At 38.7% G+C, this 18,857-nt stretch overlaps 1 protein-coding gene across 1 annotated transcript in view; it reads left to right on the top strand.

Annotated features, from left to right (window-relative positions):
* The window catches only part of VTI1B (vesicle transport through interaction with t-SNAREs 1B), a 31,575-nt gene that overhangs the window by 4,292 nt on the left and 8,426 nt on the right, over positions 1–18,857 (top strand). Inside the window, exon 2 of the mRNA XM_015068428.3 lies at positions 18,241–18,299. Coding sequence (XP_014923914.1) covers positions 18,241–18,299 — 59 coding nt within the window. The remainder of the gene's footprint in view (positions 1–18,240; positions 18,300–18,857) is intronic.

Below are 18,857 nucleotides of genomic sequence, written 5' to 3'. Positions count from 1 at the left end.
CTTCCTTTCACTAGAACAGTGGTTTTCATAGTTTGGTCCCTGAACTGCCAGTGTCAGCATCATCTGGGAATTTATTAGAAATGCAAATTATTGGGCTCTACCCAAGATTTACGGAATTATTAACTGTCTTAACAGCCTGTTTTAACAGCCATCCAGGGGATTTCTGATGCATGTCAAGTTTAAAAGCACCTGAGCCAAAAATAAGTTCTATATTTTCTCCACATCTTTGTCAGTGGGTGTTATTTCTTGTCTTTTGATTATAGCCTTTCCAACAGGTGTGAGGTAATATCTCATGGTAATTTGCTTTGCATTTCCCTGATTAGTGATGTTGAGTACCTTTTCATATACCTGTTGGCCATCTGTATGTCTTCTTTGGAAAAATGCCTGTCCAGATCTTTTGCCCATTTTTTTTTTATCAGATTGTTTGGGTTTTTTGCTCCTGAGTTGTATGAGTTCTTTATCTATTTCGGGTATTAATCCCTTATCAGATACATGATTTGCAAATATTTTCTCCCATTTGGTAAATTGCCTTTTCATTTTGTTGATGGTTTTCTCTGCTGTGCAAAACCTTTTTAGTTTGATGTAGTCCCATTTGTTTATTTTTACTTTTGTTACCTTTACTTTTGGTATCAAATCCAAAAACTCATCACCAATACTGATGTCAAGGAACTCTGTGTTTTTTTCTAGGAGTTTTATGGTTTCAGGTCTTACATTCAAGTCTTTGATCCATTTTGAGTTAATTTTTGTATATGGTGTAAGATACTGGTTAATTTCCATTCTCTTGCATTTTTCTGTCAAGTTTTCCCAAAACCATTTATTGAAGGGATCATCATTTCCTATGAGGTAATGGAAGAGTGTGTGTGTGTGTGTGTGTGTGTGTGTGTGTGTGTGTGTGTGTATGTATGTATCTCCTCCTGGTTCCTGACACATAGCTCCCAAATCCTTGTAATTCCTAAGTGATAAGAACACTAGGAGTGTGTGTGTGTGTGTGTGTGTGTGTGTGTGTGTGTATGTATGTATCTCCTCCTGGTTCCTGACACATAGCTCCCAAAATCCTTGTAATTCCCTAAGTGATAAGAACACTAGGAGCATCTTTTGTTCTAATGCGGTGACTCTGGGTGGGCTCCTGGGTGGGGACTGGTCACCAGAAAGACCAACCTGTGATTAGAAGCTTGGATTTTCAGCCCTATCTTTTGTCCTCCATAGAGGAAAGAAGAGCTGAAAATGGAAGTTAATAATTGATCATGCCCGTATGAAGTAGCCTCCATAAAATCCCAATAGTATATGGGGTTTAGAGAGCTTCCAGGAGGGTGAAAATATCCATACCTGGAGTGTGATGCACCCCAGCTCCACAGGGACAGAAGCTCCTGTGTTCAGAACTCCCCCAGACCTCAACCTGTGTATCTCTTCATCTGGCTCTTCACCTGTATTCTTTATCATAATCCTTAATAAATTGGTAAATGTAAGTAAGCGTTTCCCTGAATTCTGTGAGCCACTCTAACAAGTTAATTGAACCTGAGGAGGGGGTCATAAGAACCTTCAATTTGTAGCCAAATTGGACAGAAGTTGTGGCTAACCTGAGGACCTATTACTTGTGATTGACTTTTAAAGGGGGAGGGGTGGTCTTGTGAGACTGAGCTCTTAATCTGTGGAATCTGATGCTGTCTCCATGTAGATAGTGTCAGAATTGAGTTGAACTGTGAACATCCAGCTGGTATTGCAGAGAAATGTTTGGTGTGGAGAAAAACCTCCACACGTTTGGTTGACCAGAAGTGTTCTGAGTAGTAAAGGAGATACACAAGAAACACAGGAGGGACTGAGTTTTTCTCTATACAGGAGACAAAGACATAGGAGGGGGAAGGACTTGGTTTCTAATGTAGTTCCCATTGTATATTCTTGACTCTTATTGTAAGTTAATTGATCATGTATGTGTATATTTATTTCTGGGCTTTCTATTCTGTTCCACTGATTTTTGCATTTTTTTTTTATGCTAGTACTGTAGCTTTGTAATATCAGGAGGCATGATACTTCCAACTTTGTTCTAATTGGGGTCTTTTTGGGTTCCATACAAATTTTTGGATTGATTGTTTTATTTCTGTGAAAATTACCATTGGAATTTTGATAAGGATTGCAGAGTCTGTAGATTGCTTTGGGTATTATGGACCTTTTAACAGTACTAATTTTTCCAATCCATGTGCATGGAATATCTTTTCATTTATTTGTGTCTTCAGTTTCTTTCATCAGTGTTTTGTGTTTTTAGTGTACATATCTTTAACCTCCTTGGTTAGGCTTAGTGTTTTATTCTTTTTGTTGCAATTGTAAATGGCATTACTTTCTTAATTTCTCCTGATAGTTCATTGTTAGTATATAGAAATGCAGTCGGTTTTTGTATATTGATTTTGTATACTGCAACTTACTGAATTTATTTATTAAATCTAACAGTTTTTTCAGTGGAGTCTGTAGGGTTTTCTGTGTATAATATGCCATCTGCGAATAGTGACAGAATTTACTTCTTCCTTTCCAATTTTGAATGCCTTTCATTTCTTTTTCATGCCTAATTGCTCTGGCTTCCAATACTGTGTTGTATAAAAATGGTGAGAGTAGGCATCCTTATTCGTGATCTTAGAGGAAAAGATTTGAGCTTTCCACCAGTGAGTATAATGTTAGCTGTGGGCTTGTCACATATGACCTTTACTTTGTTGAAGTATGTTCTCTCTAGATATATCCAGTTTGTTGAGATTTTATATCATAAATGGATGTTGAATTTTGTCAGATACTTTTTCTGCATCTCTTGAGCTGATCATATGATTTTTGCCCTTCATTTTGTTAATGTGGTATATCATGTTGATTTGTAGATACATTCTTGCATCCCTGGAGTAAATCCCACTTGATCAAGGTGTATGATCCTTTAACGTGTCATTGAATTCAGTTTGCTAATAACTTTGTTGAGGATTTTTGCATCTATGTTCATCAGGGATATTGTTTTTTTGTTTGTTTTGAGAGAGGGCACAAGTGAGTGAGGGGCAGAGAGAGAGAGAGAATCCCTTGAGGGACAAAGAGAGAGGGAGAGAGAGGGAAGGAAAGAGAGAGAAGCAGGACTTACCTGAAGTGGGGCTTGTGCTCACCCAAAGTGGGGCACGAGCTCACCTGAAGTGGGGCTGAAGCTCACCCGATGTGGGACTCGAACTCATAACCTGAGTCAAAATCAGATGCTTAACGACTGAGCCACCCAGGCACCCAGAGATATTCTTAATTTTCTTTCTTGTGGTGCCTTTGTCTGGTTTTGGTATCATTGTAATGCTGGCCTCATAAAAGTTTGGAGGTGTTCCTTCTTCTATTATAAGCTCTATATTTTGTCTGTTTTGTTTATTATGTATCCTGAGCACCTAGAACAGTGCCTTGTATATACTAGGTGCTCCACAACTATTTGTTGAGTGATTGTAGAAGTACTGTGAATTGTGGAGAAACTTACAATAATATATGGTTGCCTATTAAAACTGGGTATAACTTTATTTTTATTCTACCACATTTTCCACATTTTCATCATTTGTAAAATGGATATCTATACCTATCAAAACAAAGGATGGGATAACAGACAAAATATGTCCCTTTTTAGGAAGATTGTATGGCAGTGATAATCTGTTAGCGTATGTGATAATTATTAATCGATTTTATATAGTATTAAGTATATACATAATTTTTAATGCATATTACTTAATATATAATTACTTAATAATATTAAGTATGCCATAATGTCTAGTCTTAGTTTGTAGCATCTGAAGAGGTCTCTCCAAATACCTCAGAATGCTGTAAATTATTATTAGATAATACTCCTGTAGTCATGTTCTAGTTTGGGTTTTGTAGGACCTGAAGGCAGCTCCAAGTGCATTAATGAGTGTTATAGAATTATTGAAAAGTTTCCATTTTAACTCACTCAAATTTCAGCGTGTGTCTTTGAGACCTCATTATTCTGGAAACCAGCAAAAATAGTCACTATAAAGAGACTATAGAATCATATGCAACTGGTTGGTAAACAATTAACTTATTGACTGCAGAATTTTAATTTTTCTAACACTCTTCATATTCTTTGGTGAATTTTGTTTTTACTCTTAGTTCTTTCTACCTAAGGATTTAATTTTATTTTTTTTTTAATTTTTTTTTCAACATTTATTTATTTTTGGGACAGAGAGAGATAGAGCATGAACGGGGGAGGGGCAGAGAGAGAGGGAGACACAGAATCGGAAACAGGCTCCAGGCTCTGAGCCATCAGCCCAGAGCCTGACGCGGGGCTCGAACTCACAGACTGCGAGATCGTGACCTGGCTGAAGTCGGACGCTTAACCGACTGTGCCACCCAGGCGCCCCAAGGATTTAATTTTAAAAACAATGGTAGTGGAGCACCTGGGTGACTCAGTCCATAAAGCATCTGACTCTTGATTTTGGTTTGGGTCATGATTTCATAGTTCATGAGTTCAAGCCCCACATAGGGCTCTGTGCTGACAGTGCAGAGCCTGCTTGGGATTGTCTCTCTCTCCCTCCCTCCCTCCCTCTCTCTCCCTCTCCCTCTCCCTCTCCCTCTCCCTCTCCCTCTCCCTCTCCCTCTCCCTCTCCCTCTCCCTCTCCCTCTCTCCCTCTCCCTCTCCCTCTCCCTCTCCCTCTCCCTCTCCCCCTCTCCCTGCCTCTTTCTCTGTCCTTCCCATGCGCACATGCACATGCTCTTTCTCTCAAAATAAACTTCAAAAAATGGTAGTTGCTATTTATGAAACTCTCAATATGCCGAGCATTTGCTAAGTGCTTATTATGTGTATTATCTCTTTTGACCCTTTCAGACAACCTTATGAGGTCGGTACTGTTATATTTCTTATTTTCAGATAAGGAAACAGGCTTAGAGGGATCTAACACAGGCATATCTTGTTTTATTGCGCTTTATTGCACTTCACTTTATTGTGCTTTTCAAATACCGCATTTTTTACAAATTGAAGATTTGTGGCATCCCACAATTTGTGTTGAACAAATTTATTAACACCATTTCCTAACAACATTTGCTCAACTTAATGTCTGTCACATTCTCATGAAACTTCAGACTGAAATTAGGCCAGTTAATAACCCTATAATCGCCTTTTAGTATTCAAGTGAAAGAAAGAGTTGCATGTCTCTCACTTTAAATCAGAAGCTTCAAATGATTAAGCTTAGCGAGAAAGGTATGTCAAAAGCTGAGATAGGACAAAACCTAGGCCTCTTGACCAAAGAGTTAGCCAAATCGTGAATGTAATGGAAAAGGTTTTGAAGGAAGTTAAATGTGCTGTTCCAGTGAACATAAGAATGATAAACAAGCAAAACAGCCTTATTGTTGATACGGAGAAGGTTTTAGTGGCCTGGATAGAAGATTAAACTAGCCACAATGTATGTATGTTTGTTTATTTATTTATTTATTTATTTTAATGTTTATTTATTTTTGAGAGACATGGAGACAGAATGCGAGTGGGTTAGGGGCAGAGAGAGAGGGAGACACAGAATCCAAAGCAGGATCCAGGATCCAGTCTCCGAGCTGTCAGCACAAGCCCGATGCGGGGCTTGAACCCACAAGCCGTGAGATCGTGACCTGAGCCAAAGTTGGATGCTCAACTGACTGAGCCACCCAGGCGCCCCATAAACTAGCCACAATGTTATCTTAAGCCAAAGCCTAATCCAGAGTAAGGCCCTAACTCTTCAATTCAAAGCTGGGAGAGATGAGGAAGCTGCTTCAGAAGAAAAGTTTGAAGCTAGCAGAGGTTGGTTCATGAGGTTTAAGGAAAGAAGCCATCTCCCTAACATAAAAGTGCAAGGTGAAGGAATCCCCAAGTGCTGATGGAGAAGCTGCAGCAGGTTATCCAGAAGATGTAGCAAAGATAAGTAACGAAGGAGACTGCACTAAACAACAGATTTTTGATGTAGACGAAACAGCCATCTAGGATTTTCTTAACTAGAGAGAAGTCAATGCCTGGCTTCAAAGCCTCAAAGCACAGGCTGACTCTCTTATTAGCAGCTAATGCAGCTTGTGACTTTGCGTTGAAGCCAGTGCTCCTAGACCATTCCAATAATCCTGGGGCCCTTAAGAATTATGCTAAATCTACTCTGCTTATGCTCTATAAATGGACCAACAAAGCCTAGGTAACAGTACATCTGTTTACAGCATGGTTTATTGAATATTTTAAGCCCACTGTTGAGACCTACTGCTCCAAAAAAAGGAATCCTCTCAAAATACTACTGCTCATTGATGGTGTATGTGGTCAGCCAGGTGCTCTCTCATGGAGATGTACAATAAGTTTCATGTCTGCTAACACAACATCTATTCTGCAGTCCATGGATCAAGGAGTAATTTTGACTTTTAAGTCTTATTATTTAAGAAATACATTCCAAAAAAAAAAAAAAAAGAAAAAAAGAAAGAAAAGAAATACATTCCATAAGGCTCTAGCTGCCAAAGGTAATGATTCCTCTGACAGTTCTGGGTATAGTAAATTGAAAACCTTCTGGAAAGGTTTCACCATTCTGGATGCCATTAAAAGCATTGATAATTCAAGGAAGAGGTCAAAATAATGACTTTCATGGGAGTTTTGAAGAAATTGATTCCAGCCCTCATGGATGACTTTGAGGGCTTCAAGACTTCAGTGGAGGAAATCACTGCAGATGTAGTAGAAATAGCAAGAGAACTAGAATTAAAAGTGGAGCCTGAAGATGTGACTGAATTGTTGTAATCTCAGGATAAAAACTTTAACTGATGAGGAGTTGCTTCTTATGGATGAACAAAGAAAGTGGTTTCTTGAGATGGAAGCTACTGCTGGTGAGGATGCTGTGAAGATTGTTGAAATGACAACAAAGGATTTAGAATATTACATGAACTTAGTTGATAAAGCAGTTCAGGATTTGAGAGAATTGACTTCAGTTTTTAAATAAATTCTGAATAAAATGCTATCAAACAGTTTTCATGCTACAGAGAAATTGTTCATGAAAGGAAAATTCCATCAATGCAGCAAACTTCATTGTTGTGTTATGTTAAGAAATTGCCACAGCCACCGTAACCTTCAGCAACCACCACCCTGATCAGTCAGCAGCTATCAACATCAAGACGAGACCCTCTACCAGCAAAAAGATTATGACTCACTCAACTTCAGATGATAGTTAGCATTTTTCACAGTAAAACATTTACTTTCAGTAAAGTATTTTTAAATTGTGTACACTTTTTAGACATAATGCTATCATACACTTTAATAGACTACAGTATAATGTGAGCATAACTTTTGTATGCACAGAGAAACCAAAAATTCATTTGACTTGCTTTATTGCATTCTTCATTGTGGTGGTCTGGAACCAAACCTGCAATATCTCCAAGGCATGCCTGTACTTTTACCTCCTATATGGTGTGAGATCAGATAAACTATCATAGGCTACAAACAGAGGGTGTAGTTCCTAGAAATGCCACGGTGGGGCACCAAAAGCAAATTCGCCACCTGATCCTGGTGAAACAAGTTATTTCCACAGCTTTAATGGGTCAAGGTAGTCTTTCTTGGGTTGGTAAATCAAACCACCTATAAGGAAGACAGGCTGTCGCCTTAGTTGAACATTGAGGTACACTTTCTTTAGTCTTTCAGAGCTGGCTCTTTTGTGGTGTGTCATCCACCCAGTTTACCAGTCACTTACATGTGACTAGTTTGGGAAGGCATGTGGGGTGGGGGATAGTGTTTGGAATGGCTCACTCTTGGTTTTGGTGCCCATTTTACCTAGTATGCAGTCCTGCAATTTTGTAGTTAATTGTAGTGTTAGCTCTAATTCCCTAAAAAATTAAGTCTCAACAAGTTTTACCTGTTGCTGAAGTCTATACCCAGGGAGCATAAAAATGCCCCTCAGTGCTATAATGTACAAAAGCCTTGGATTGGGAGTCAGGAGACTTGCATTCTAGAACTAGTGTTACCACACATTTGCTCCTCTTATGACCTTGGGGAAGGCAGTTTCTGCAGGCTCTAGTTTCCTCAACTGTAAAATGAGAAGGTTAGACTAGATGATCTCTGAGATCCATTTACACTCTAACATTCATTGGTTTCACAATTCTGAGACTAAAGCATACAGAAGCACCTACTGATACCTCTCAGTTGGGTTCAGCCTCTTTTGAACCTTTAAATATCTCCCTCCTTGGCTTCATCATCAGAAGGGAGAATTTCAAAGGCTTTTTTTTTTTTTTAACCTTAGGATTCCATAAAGGATCTTACAATGTGAAAGTCTTAAAATTGTTTTCAAAAAGAGCGTATTTCTTTTAAAAGTATATAAGCTGTAGAGAACTCCTAGGAGAAAGTATGTCATGATTTTAGGTAAAGAGTGGGAGTATCCCAATTCCAAAAAGACTGAGCATAACAGAATCATGAAGAGAAAGAAGTTAGTGAAAGGATCAGTATTCTGTGAGCTACCTCTTTGCCTCCTACTCTTATTTATGTAACCATTTTCTTTGAATCATTCTAGAGTTTGCCTCTTAAAAATGCAGATTTTCAGGGGGCCTGGGTGGCTCAGTTGGTTAAGCGTCTGACTTCAGCTCAGGTCATGATCTCATGGTTCACTGGTTCAAGCCCTGCATCTGGCTCTGTGCTGACTTCAGCTCAGAGCCTGAGGTCTGCTTCAGATTCAGTGTCTCTGTCTCTCCGCCCTCATGCTCTGTCTCGCTCGCTCTCTCAAAAATAAATAAACATTAAAAAATTTTTTTAAAGATGCAGATTTTCATATCTTTAATAAAGGAGGAAACTTTATGACTAACAGTTGTAGAAAAATCAGAGCTAGGAAGGGGGAATGCACTTATATGTGGAATATTTCTTCATACTGTGTGCCTTGGATCAGAAGTGAGTGTGCTCAAGTTTGGAGATGTGCCTATTCAGAGGAGTGGTGACACTAAGCAACAGCTTATTACAAAGTAATATGATATTTCTCCATGGAAGTAGCCATTCTTGACTGCAGATAATATTTCACTGCCAGTGGCTGAAAACATAGCCTATTCAGGGATAGTGACAGCTGCTTTTGTGCTTACTTCAGTTACATCGTGGATCGTCAAGGTGCAGACCATTTGCCATGGCTGAACTTCTTACTATTTAAAACAGCAACAAAGCATCATTTGTGAGCGGTGTAGAGTCAGAAATGGTTCACCTGGAGTATCTTGTATATATTAAGGGAATGTCAACGTAAAGGAGGCATAGTAAAAGGTGCATTGTCATTTACTCTTGTAGGTAGTAGTAACATCTAAGGAGCACACTACTAGGTTTACAGTTTTAGAAGCTATGGGGCTTAAAAAGAAAAAGTAAATTCCCCTGTTCTGGAGGAACTGGATTTCCAACTGAGAATATAGAATGTACACATCCAGAATGGTTTATGATCACTTAAAAAGCAGCAGACGACTGACATGCTAGATGCTATTGTGATTAACAAAATGTAAATCCATATAAGGCATTACTGTGGCATTATATTTTACATGGGATTGGGTTCGAATGTGAAGGCTTAGGATGAAAACCAGAGTAAAGAAAATTACGCCAGAAAATCTGAGGGTAGCATATTGAATACCCACATGCCATCCCTCCATAAGCCCAACTCAGCTGTTTTCTTTGGCATTGGAAAAAATTGTCCTTCCTTCAGTCGATGAAGTGCTGGTTTGTATTTAGGAGTCACAGTGAATGAAAAATAATATAACTTTAAAAGACCTTGTCCCCATACACATGCTGCAACATGAATGAACTTTGAGGACCTTATGGTAAGTGAAATAAGCTGGGCACAAAAGGACAAATATTTTATGATTCCTTTTGTAGCAGATACCTAGCCTAGTCAAACTCACAGATACAGAAGTAAAATGGTGGTTACCAGAGTCTAGGGGGATAGGAGGTGGAGAATTAGTGTTCATTGGGTATGAGTTTCAGTTTGGGGTAGTGGAAAGGTTCTGGAGATGGGGTAGTGGAGATGATTGCACAACAATGTGAATGTCCTTACTGCCCCTTAGCTGTATACTTATAAAAGGTCAAGGGGTGACTGGGTGGTTCAGTTGGTTAAGTGTCCAACTCTTGATTTTGGCTCAAGTCATGATCTCACAGTTTGCTGACAGTGCAAAGCCTGCTTGGGATTCTCCCTCTCCTGCTGTCTGTCTGCCCCTCCCTGGCTCGTGTGCACATGCTGTCTCTCTCAAAATAAATATTAAGCTAAAAAAATTTTTTTAAAAAAAGGTCAAAATGATAACTTTTATGTAAATTTTACCAAAATTGAAAAAAAAAAGACTGTATCCCCGGATTGTGAAGATAATTTCAAAAGATGAGCTCAAAAAAAACAATGTAAGCAGTGGTAACTTTGTGGAATAGGTAGATTATGTGTAGATTTTCAGGGAGAACATTCATTTGGACACATTTTCAGAAATCAAGCTGCTCATAAGTAGGGATAATTTTTGCTTGTTACATATGAAGAGATAAGCTACCTACTTGTTTTATAGCTAAGGAAGGAGGTCTGGTCCCAAAGAGATGAAGAATTATTACCCATATTAGATGTTGAGTCAACTCCAAGGAAAGGACCAGAATCTAACTCCTTTTCTTACCAGTGGTTCCCTCTTTCACAAATGTTTTACCAGGTGATATTATGCCGGTCCAAGTACCATTTTTACTGTTACTTAATCATTTTTATATCAACTTATTTCTTATAACATATATTTAATACATAAAGTTATTTTAAAAGGAAATTTTATATTACCATTTAAATAATCTATCTATCTATCTATCTATTTATTTATTTATTTAATGTTTACTTGTTTTTGAGAGAGAGAGAGCATGAATGGGGGAGGGACAGAGAGAGAGAGAGAGAGAGACACACACACACACAAAATCCAGGCTCCACTCTCTGAGCTGTCAGCACAGAGCCCAACATGGGGCTTGAATTCAGGAGCCGTGAGATCACGACCTGAGCCGAAGTTGGATACTAAATTGACTGAGCCACCCAGGTGCCTCGAAAATCTTTTTTTTTTAGTTTGAAGTATTTGATTGTTTATTTTACGTAAATTTCAATTCTCCAGCTATTAATACTTACCTTAATTTTTTAAAATTTATTTTTATATTGACTTTTTTTAGGTATAATTAACATATGGTGTTATATTAGTTTCAAGTGTACAATATAACGATTCAACAGTTTAATACATTATTTAGTGCTCATCAAGAGAAGTGTACTTCTTAATCCCCTTTATGTATTTCACCCATCCTCACATCCACTTCCCCTCTGGCAGCCATCAGTTTGTTCTCTGTATTTAAGAATCTGTTTTTTTTCAGGGCACCTGACTGGCTCAGTTGGTTAAGTGTCTGACTCTTGATTTCAGCTCAGGTCATGAACTTACAGTTGGTGGGATCAAGCCCCACATCAGGCTCTGCACTGATAGCACAGAGAGGCAGAGAGCCCTCTGCCCTCTCTGCCTTGTGTGCACGCATACATACTCTCTCCCAAACTAAATAAACGTTTAGAAAAAAAGAATCTTTTTTTGTTTCTTTTTAATTTTGTTCATTTGTTTTGTTTCTTAAATTGCAAAAAATGAGTGAAATTGTGTGGTATTTGTCTTTTGTTTTCTGACTTATTTCACTTAGCATTATACCCTCTAGATCTATCCATCTTGTTGCAAATGGTAAGATCTCATTTTTTTAATGGACGAATAATAATATTCCATTTTATTTTTTTATTTAAAAAATTTTTTTTGAATATTTATTTTTGAGAGAGAGAGAGGGACAGAGCATGAGCAGGGGAGGGGCAGAGAGAGAGGGAGACACAGAATCTGAAGCAGGCTCCAGGCTCCGAGCTGTCAGCACAGAGCCTGACGTGGGTCTCGAACTCATGAGCCGTGAGATCATGACCTGAGCCCAAGTCAGACGCTCAATCGCCTGAGCCACCCAGGGCCCCAATAATATTCCATTTTATACACACCACACACACACGCATGCGCACACCCACACACACCCTCCACATCTTCTTAATGCATTTATCTGTGGATGGACACTTGGGTTGCTTCCATATCTTAGTTTTCTTAAATAATGCTGCAGTAAACATAGAGGTGCATATATCTTTTCAAATTAGTGTTTTTGTTTCCTTTGGGTAAATACCCCATAGTGGAATTACTGGATCATATCATATGGTGATTCTATTTTTAATTTTTTGAGGAACCTCCATAGTGTTTTCCTTGGTGTAGCTGCACCAGTTTACATTCCCAACAACAGTTCATGAGTGTTCTTTTTACTCCACATCCTCACCAACACATGTTATTTCTTGTGTTTTTTATTTTAGCCATTCTGACAGTGTAAGGTGATCTCTCATTGTGGTTTTGATTTGCATTTCCCTGCTGGTCAGTGATGTTGACAATCTTTTCATGTGTCTGTTGGGCATTTGTATGTCTTCTTTGGAAAAATGATTGTTCAGGTCCTCTGCCCATTTTTAATTGGATTATTTGGGTTTTCTTGTGTTTAGTTTGGATATTATCCCCTATTGGATATACTATATCCAAACATCTTTTCCCATTCAATAGGTTGCCTTTTTGTTTTGTTGATGGTTTACTTCGCTGTGCAAAGCTTTTTATTTTGGTGTAGTCCCAGTAATTTCATTTTGTGTTTGTTTCCCTTGCCTGAAGAAGCATATCTAGAAAAGTATTTATGTGGCTGATGTAAAAGAAATTACTGCTTATGTTTTCTTCTAGGAGTTTTACAGTTCCAAGTTTCACATTTAGGTCTTTAATCCATTATTTTTGTGTATGGTGTAAGGAAATGGTCAGTGTCATTCTTTTACATATAGCTGTCCAGTTTGTCCAGCACCATTTGTTGAAGAGACTTTTTCCCATTATTTATTCTTGCCTCCTTTGTCTTAGATGAATTGATCAGATAAGTGTGGGTTTATTTCTGTGTTCTCTGTTCTGTTCCATTGATCTATGTGTCTGTTTTTGTGCCAGTATCATACTATTTGATTACAACAGCTTTGTAGTATGTCTTGAAATCTGGGATTGTGATACCGCTAGCTTTGTTCTTTTTCAAGATTGCTTTGGCTATTCAGGGTCTTTAGTGGTTCCATACAGATTTTAATATCATTTGTTCAAGTTCTATGAGAAATGCTGTTGGTGTTTTGATAGGAATTGCATTGAATATATTTTCATTTATTTGCATCATATTCAATTTGTTTTTATTAGTGTTTTATAGTTTCAGAATACAGGTCCTAATCTCATTGGTTAAGTTTAGTTCTACGTGATTTGTTAGTTTTGGTGTGATTGTGAATGGGATTGTTTTCTTAATTTCTCTTTCTGCTACTTCATCATTAGTGTATAGAAATGCAACAGATTTCTGTATATTAATTTTGAAATTTTTTAAAAATGTTTTTATTTATTTTTGAGACAGAGACAGAGCATGAGCAGGGGAGGGGCAGAGAGAGAGGGAGACACAGAATCCAAAGCAGGCTCCAGGCTCCGAGCTGTCAGCACAGAGCCCAAAACGGGGCTCGAACCCACGGACTGCGAGATCACGACCTGAGCTGAAGTCAGGCGTTTAACTGGCTGAGCCACCCAGGCGCCCCACTGTATATTAATTTTGTAAGTTATGACTTTACTGAATTCACTTATTCTGGTAGTTTTTTGGTGGGGTCTTTAGGGTTTTCTGTATATAGAATCATGTCATCTGAGGGGCACCTGGGTGGCTCGGTTGAGCATCCGACTCTTGGTTTTGGCTCTGGTCATGATCCCAGGGTTATGGGACCAAGCCCCGTGTCAGGCTCCATGCTCAGTGTGTAGCCTGTTTAAGATTCTCTCTATTCGGGGCGCCTGGGTGGCTCAGTCGGTTAGGCGTCCGACTTCAGCTCAGGTCATGATCTCACAGTCCGTGAGTTCGAGCCCCGCGTCGGGCTCTGGGCTGATGGCTCAGAGCCTGGAGTCTGCTTCAGATTCTGTGTCTCCCTCTCTCTCTGACCCTCCCCCGTTCATGCTCTGTCTCTCTGTGTCTCAAAAATAAATAAAAACATTAAAAAAAAAAAAAGATTCTCTCTATTCCTCTGCCTCTCTCCTCTGCTCATGTGCACAGTCTCTCTAAAAGAAGAAGAAAAAGAAAATAGGGGTGCCTGGGTGGCTCAGTGGTTAAGCATCCTACTCTTGTTTTTGGTTCAGTTCCTGATCTCACAGTTCTTGGGAACAAGCCCTGCTTTGGGCTCTGCACTGACAGCACGGAGACTGCTTGGGATTCTTTCTTTCCCTTTTTCTCTCCATCCCTCCCACATGCACGCACACTCTTTCTTTCACTCTCAAAAATGAAACATTAAAAGAAATTGTGAGAGTGGGCATCTTTGTCTTGTTCCCAATCTTAGGGGAAAAGCTCTCAATTTTTCACCATTGAGTATGATGTTAGCTGTGGGTTTTTCACATATGGCCTTTATTATGTTGAGGTATGTTCTCTCTAAACCTACTTTGTTGAAAGTGTTTATCATGAATGGATGTTGTACTTAGTCAAATGCTTTTTCTGCATCTACCAAGTTGATCATATGGTTTTTATTCTTTCTCTTATTGATGTGATGTATCACGATTCATTTCCAAATATTGAATCATCCTTGTATCCCTGGAATAAACCCTCTTGATTGTGGTGAATGACTTTTTTAATGTATTGTTGGATTGGGGTTGCTAGTATTTTGTTGAGTATTTTTATATCTATGTTAAAATATGTTAACATAATATCTATGTTATATCTAGATACTGGCCTGTAGTTCTCTTTTTTTGTCGTGTCTTTATCTGGTTTTGATATCAGGTTAATGCTGGCCTCATAGAATGGATTTTGGAAGCTTTCCTTCCTTTTCTATTTTTTTGAATAGTTTGAGAAGAATAGGTATTAACTGTTCTTTAAATGTTAGGTAGAATTCACCTGGGAAGCTATCTGATCTTGGACTTTGTTGAGAGTTTATTGATTATAGATTCAGTTTCTTTTCTGGTAATCAGTCTGTTCAAATTTTCTGTGTCTTCCTGTTTCAGTTTTGGTAATTTATGTTTCTCAGACTTTATCCACTTATTCTAGGTTTTCCAGTTTGTTGGCATATAGTTTTTTTTTTAATTTTTTTTTACATTTATTTATTTTTGATAGAGACGGAGCACCAGTGGGGAGGGGCAGAGAGAGGAGACACAGAATCTGAAGCAGGCTCTGGGCTCTGAGCTGTCAGCACAGAGCCCAATGCAGGGCTCGAACCCACAAACCACGAGATCATGACCTGAGCCAAAGTCGGATGCTTAACTAACTGAGCCACCCAGGCGCCCCTTTTTTTATTTTTGAGAAAGAGAGAGAGCATGCACACATGTGCATACGAGCAGGGGAGGGGCAGAGAGAGAAGAAAAGAGAGAATCCCAAGCAGGGTCCACGCTCAGAGGTGAGCCTGATGCAGGGCTTGATCCCACAACTGTGTGATCATGACCTGAGCCAAAATCAAGAGTCAGATGCTCAACCGACTGAGCTACCCAGGTGCCCCAGCATGTAGTTTCTCATAATATTCTCATAATTGTATTTCTGTGGTGTTGTTATATCTCCTCTCTCATTTGTGATTTTATTTATTTGAGTACTCTTTTTTTCTCTTATAAGTCTGGCTAGAGGTTTATCAGTTTTATTGATTTTTTTTCAAAGAATGAGCTCCTAGTTTCATTGATCAGTTCTTTTGGTTTTTGTTTCTTTATCATTTATTTCTGCTCTAATCTTTATTATTTCCTTTAGGTTTTGTTTGTTCTTTTTCTAGCTCCTTTAGGTGTAAGGCACTCTGTTGTTTTAGGGGTTTTGCTTTTATTTGCCTGTATTTAATTTATTTCTGTGCTAATCTTTATTATTTCCTTTCTTCTACTGGCTTTGGGCTTTGTTCTTTTCCTGGCTCCTTTAGGTGTAATATTAGGTTATTTCTTTGAGAATTTGTTTGTTGAGATAGGTCTGTATTGCTGTAAACTTCCCTCTTTGAACAGCTTTTGCTGCATCCCAACAGTTTTAGGCTATTGAGTTTTATTTGTTTCCATGTATTTTTTTTTAATCCCAGTGTAATTAACATACAGTGTTATATTAGTTTCAGGTGCACAGTATACTGATTCAGTAATTGTATACACTACTCAGTGCTCATCATGATGTGTACTCTTATAATCTCCTTCATCTATTTTACCTAATCCCCCTCCTGCCTCCCCTCTGGAAATCACCAGGTTGTTCTCTATATTTAGCATCTGTTTTTGTTTCTTTTTTTCTGTTTTGTTTGTTTCTTAAATTCCACATATGAGTGAAATCATATGGTATTTATCTTTCTCTAACTGACTTATTTCACTTAGCATTATACCGTCTAGATCCATCTATGTCATTGCAAAAGCAAGATTTCATTCGTTTTTTTTTTTTTAATGTTTATTTTAGAGAGAAAAGAGAGAGCGCACGTGTGAGCGGGAAAAGGGGAGGGACAGAGAGAGAGAAGGAGACACAGAATCTGAAATAGGCTCCGGGCTCTGAGCTGTCAGCACATAGCCCAGTGTGGGGCTTGAACCCACAAACCGCAAGATCATGACCTGAGCTGAGGTTGGACGCTTAACCAACTGATCCACCCAGGCGCCCCTCATTCTTTTTTGTGGCTGAGTAACATTTGTGTGTGTGTGTGTGTGTGTGTGTGTGTGTGTGTGTGTCACATCATCTTATCCATTCATCTGTGGGTGGACACTTGGGTTGCTTCCATGTTTCTTGGCTAGTGTAAATAATGCTACAGTAAACATACAGGTGCATAGATCTGTTTGAATTAGTGCTTCTGTTTTCTTTGGGCAAATACCCAGTAGTGGATTTACTGGATTGTAGGGGAGTTCTATTTTTATCTTTTTGAGGAAACTCTGTATGATTTTCTACAGTGGCTGCACCAGTTTGCATTCCCACCAACAGTACATGAGGGTTCCTTTTTCTCTACATCCTTGCCAACACTAGTGGTGTCTCCAAGTATTTTTTGATATCCTCTTTGATTTCTTGGTTGACCCATTCATTGTTCAGTAGCATGTTATTTACCCTCTCTATATATTTATGTTCTTTCCAAATTTATTCTGTGGTTGATTTCTGGTTTTGTACCATTGTGGATGGAAAAGATGCATGATATAATTTTGGTCTTTTTTAAAAATTTATTGAGACTTATTTTGTGGCCTAATAATAACATCCTAGAAAATATTCCACGTACACCTGAAAAGAATGTGTAGTGCACTGGTTTTGTTTTTTTGTTTTTTTGAGAGGGGGTGCAAATGAGTGAAGGGCAGAGAGAGAGGGAGAGAGAGAGAAGCAGGGCTCACCCGAAGTGGGGCTCAAGTTCACCCAATGCAGGATTCAAACTGTGAGATCATGACCTGAGCTGAAGTCAGATGCTTAACTGAGTGAGCCACCCAGGTGCCCTTATATTGCACTGTTTTGTGATGGAATGATAGATCTGTTAAGTGGAAACTCTTGGAGACCTATCTAAATGATCTGAAAAATACAGTCCAGGCAAAACAATGCTGTTTTAGTTAAATGTTACTGGTTGGAAGCTGAAGCCTATTCTATTTTTGTTAAAAGAGATTAGTAATTTTTAGGTATTAAAGACATACTAGCACTGAAATGACATAATGCAAAGGATTGAAAGAGAATTGCAAAGGGAATGATTTTCTCACTGAGTCCGTGGTATTTGCATCATTTTACATTATCACCGCCAATGGATACGGCTGAGAAATATGTACCATACCATGCAGTCTCCCCAGCAAGCAGAATAAGTGAGTCTTGAATTTGTTTTGCAGAAAAGCAGTGGATGAGGGTTAATACAGAGAAATGTTTCACAGTGGAGGTGAACGTGGGAACAAGAATTTAGAACATCAGTATTGTTAAACATTCTTGTTGATGGTGTGCCTGATCCCTCTTGGGAAAAATAGATTGACAGTAATTAACTTAGACCTATATTGTTTCATAGTAGAATAATCTTGACCTTTGGGGCCAGATAATTCAGGAGTGTCCCAAGCATGGATATTTTTGTTCCCTGGACCCTAAATGCCATTCGTAATACCCACTTCCTTCACTCCCCCATCGTTGTGATAACAAGTTTCTGTACATGTCTAAATGCTTTTTAGAGGTGATTAAGTACTGTTACCCCATCAGGAGAGAGGGTTGGGGAGTTTATTGTAAGCAGAGAGAATGACCTCTACAAATATATGGAAGGCAGGACTGAACTCTTGAAACTTGTTTACCTTTTCCAGAAGAGAAGAAAAAACTGATCAGAGATTTTGATGAAAAGCAACAGGAAGCAAATGAAACGGTAAGAACAGGGAGCAAGTCCTTATTTCTTCTACCTGGAGTTAGTCTTTTCCAGAATTATTACCCGACCACAGATTAAATGTTCCTGTGTATTGATCTTGATTTGGATTATTTCTTACTAAGTGAGGCCAGTTGATGGGGTGAGTGATGAGAGGATTTGACAAACACAAATGGGTAAAGCTTACTCTCTTAAAATTAGTATTTGATATAATACATTCCTGATGTGAGTAGTAAGGGCATTCTCAAACCTTTACCTGGGTGGTCTTTTAATGTTTGTTTACTTTTGAGAGAGAGACAGACAGACAGAGCACGAGTTGGGGAGGAGCAGAGAGGGAGACACAGATCCAAAACAGGCTCCAGGCTCTGAACTGTCAGCACAGAGACCAATGCGGGGCTCAAACTCATGAACCGCAAGATCATTACCTGAGCTGAAGTTGGGTTCTTAACCGACTGAGCCACCTGGTTGCCCCTACCTGGGTGGTCTTTTAAAATGAAATTTTAAAAGCTGGCCATTAAGATGAGTTATTCTTCTTTATTAAAATTATTATCACAAAAATGT

The sequence above is a fragment of the Acinonyx jubatus genome, chromosome B3 (assembly GCF_027475565.1).
Source record: "Acinonyx jubatus isolate Ajub_Pintada_27869175 chromosome B3, VMU_Ajub_asm_v1.0, whole genome shotgun sequence".
NCBI classification, from domain to species: Eukaryota; Metazoa; Chordata; class Mammalia; order Carnivora; family Felidae; genus Acinonyx; species Acinonyx jubatus.
Note: the sequence above shows the minus strand (reverse complement) of the source record. Positions and strands in the feature narration are given on the sequence as shown.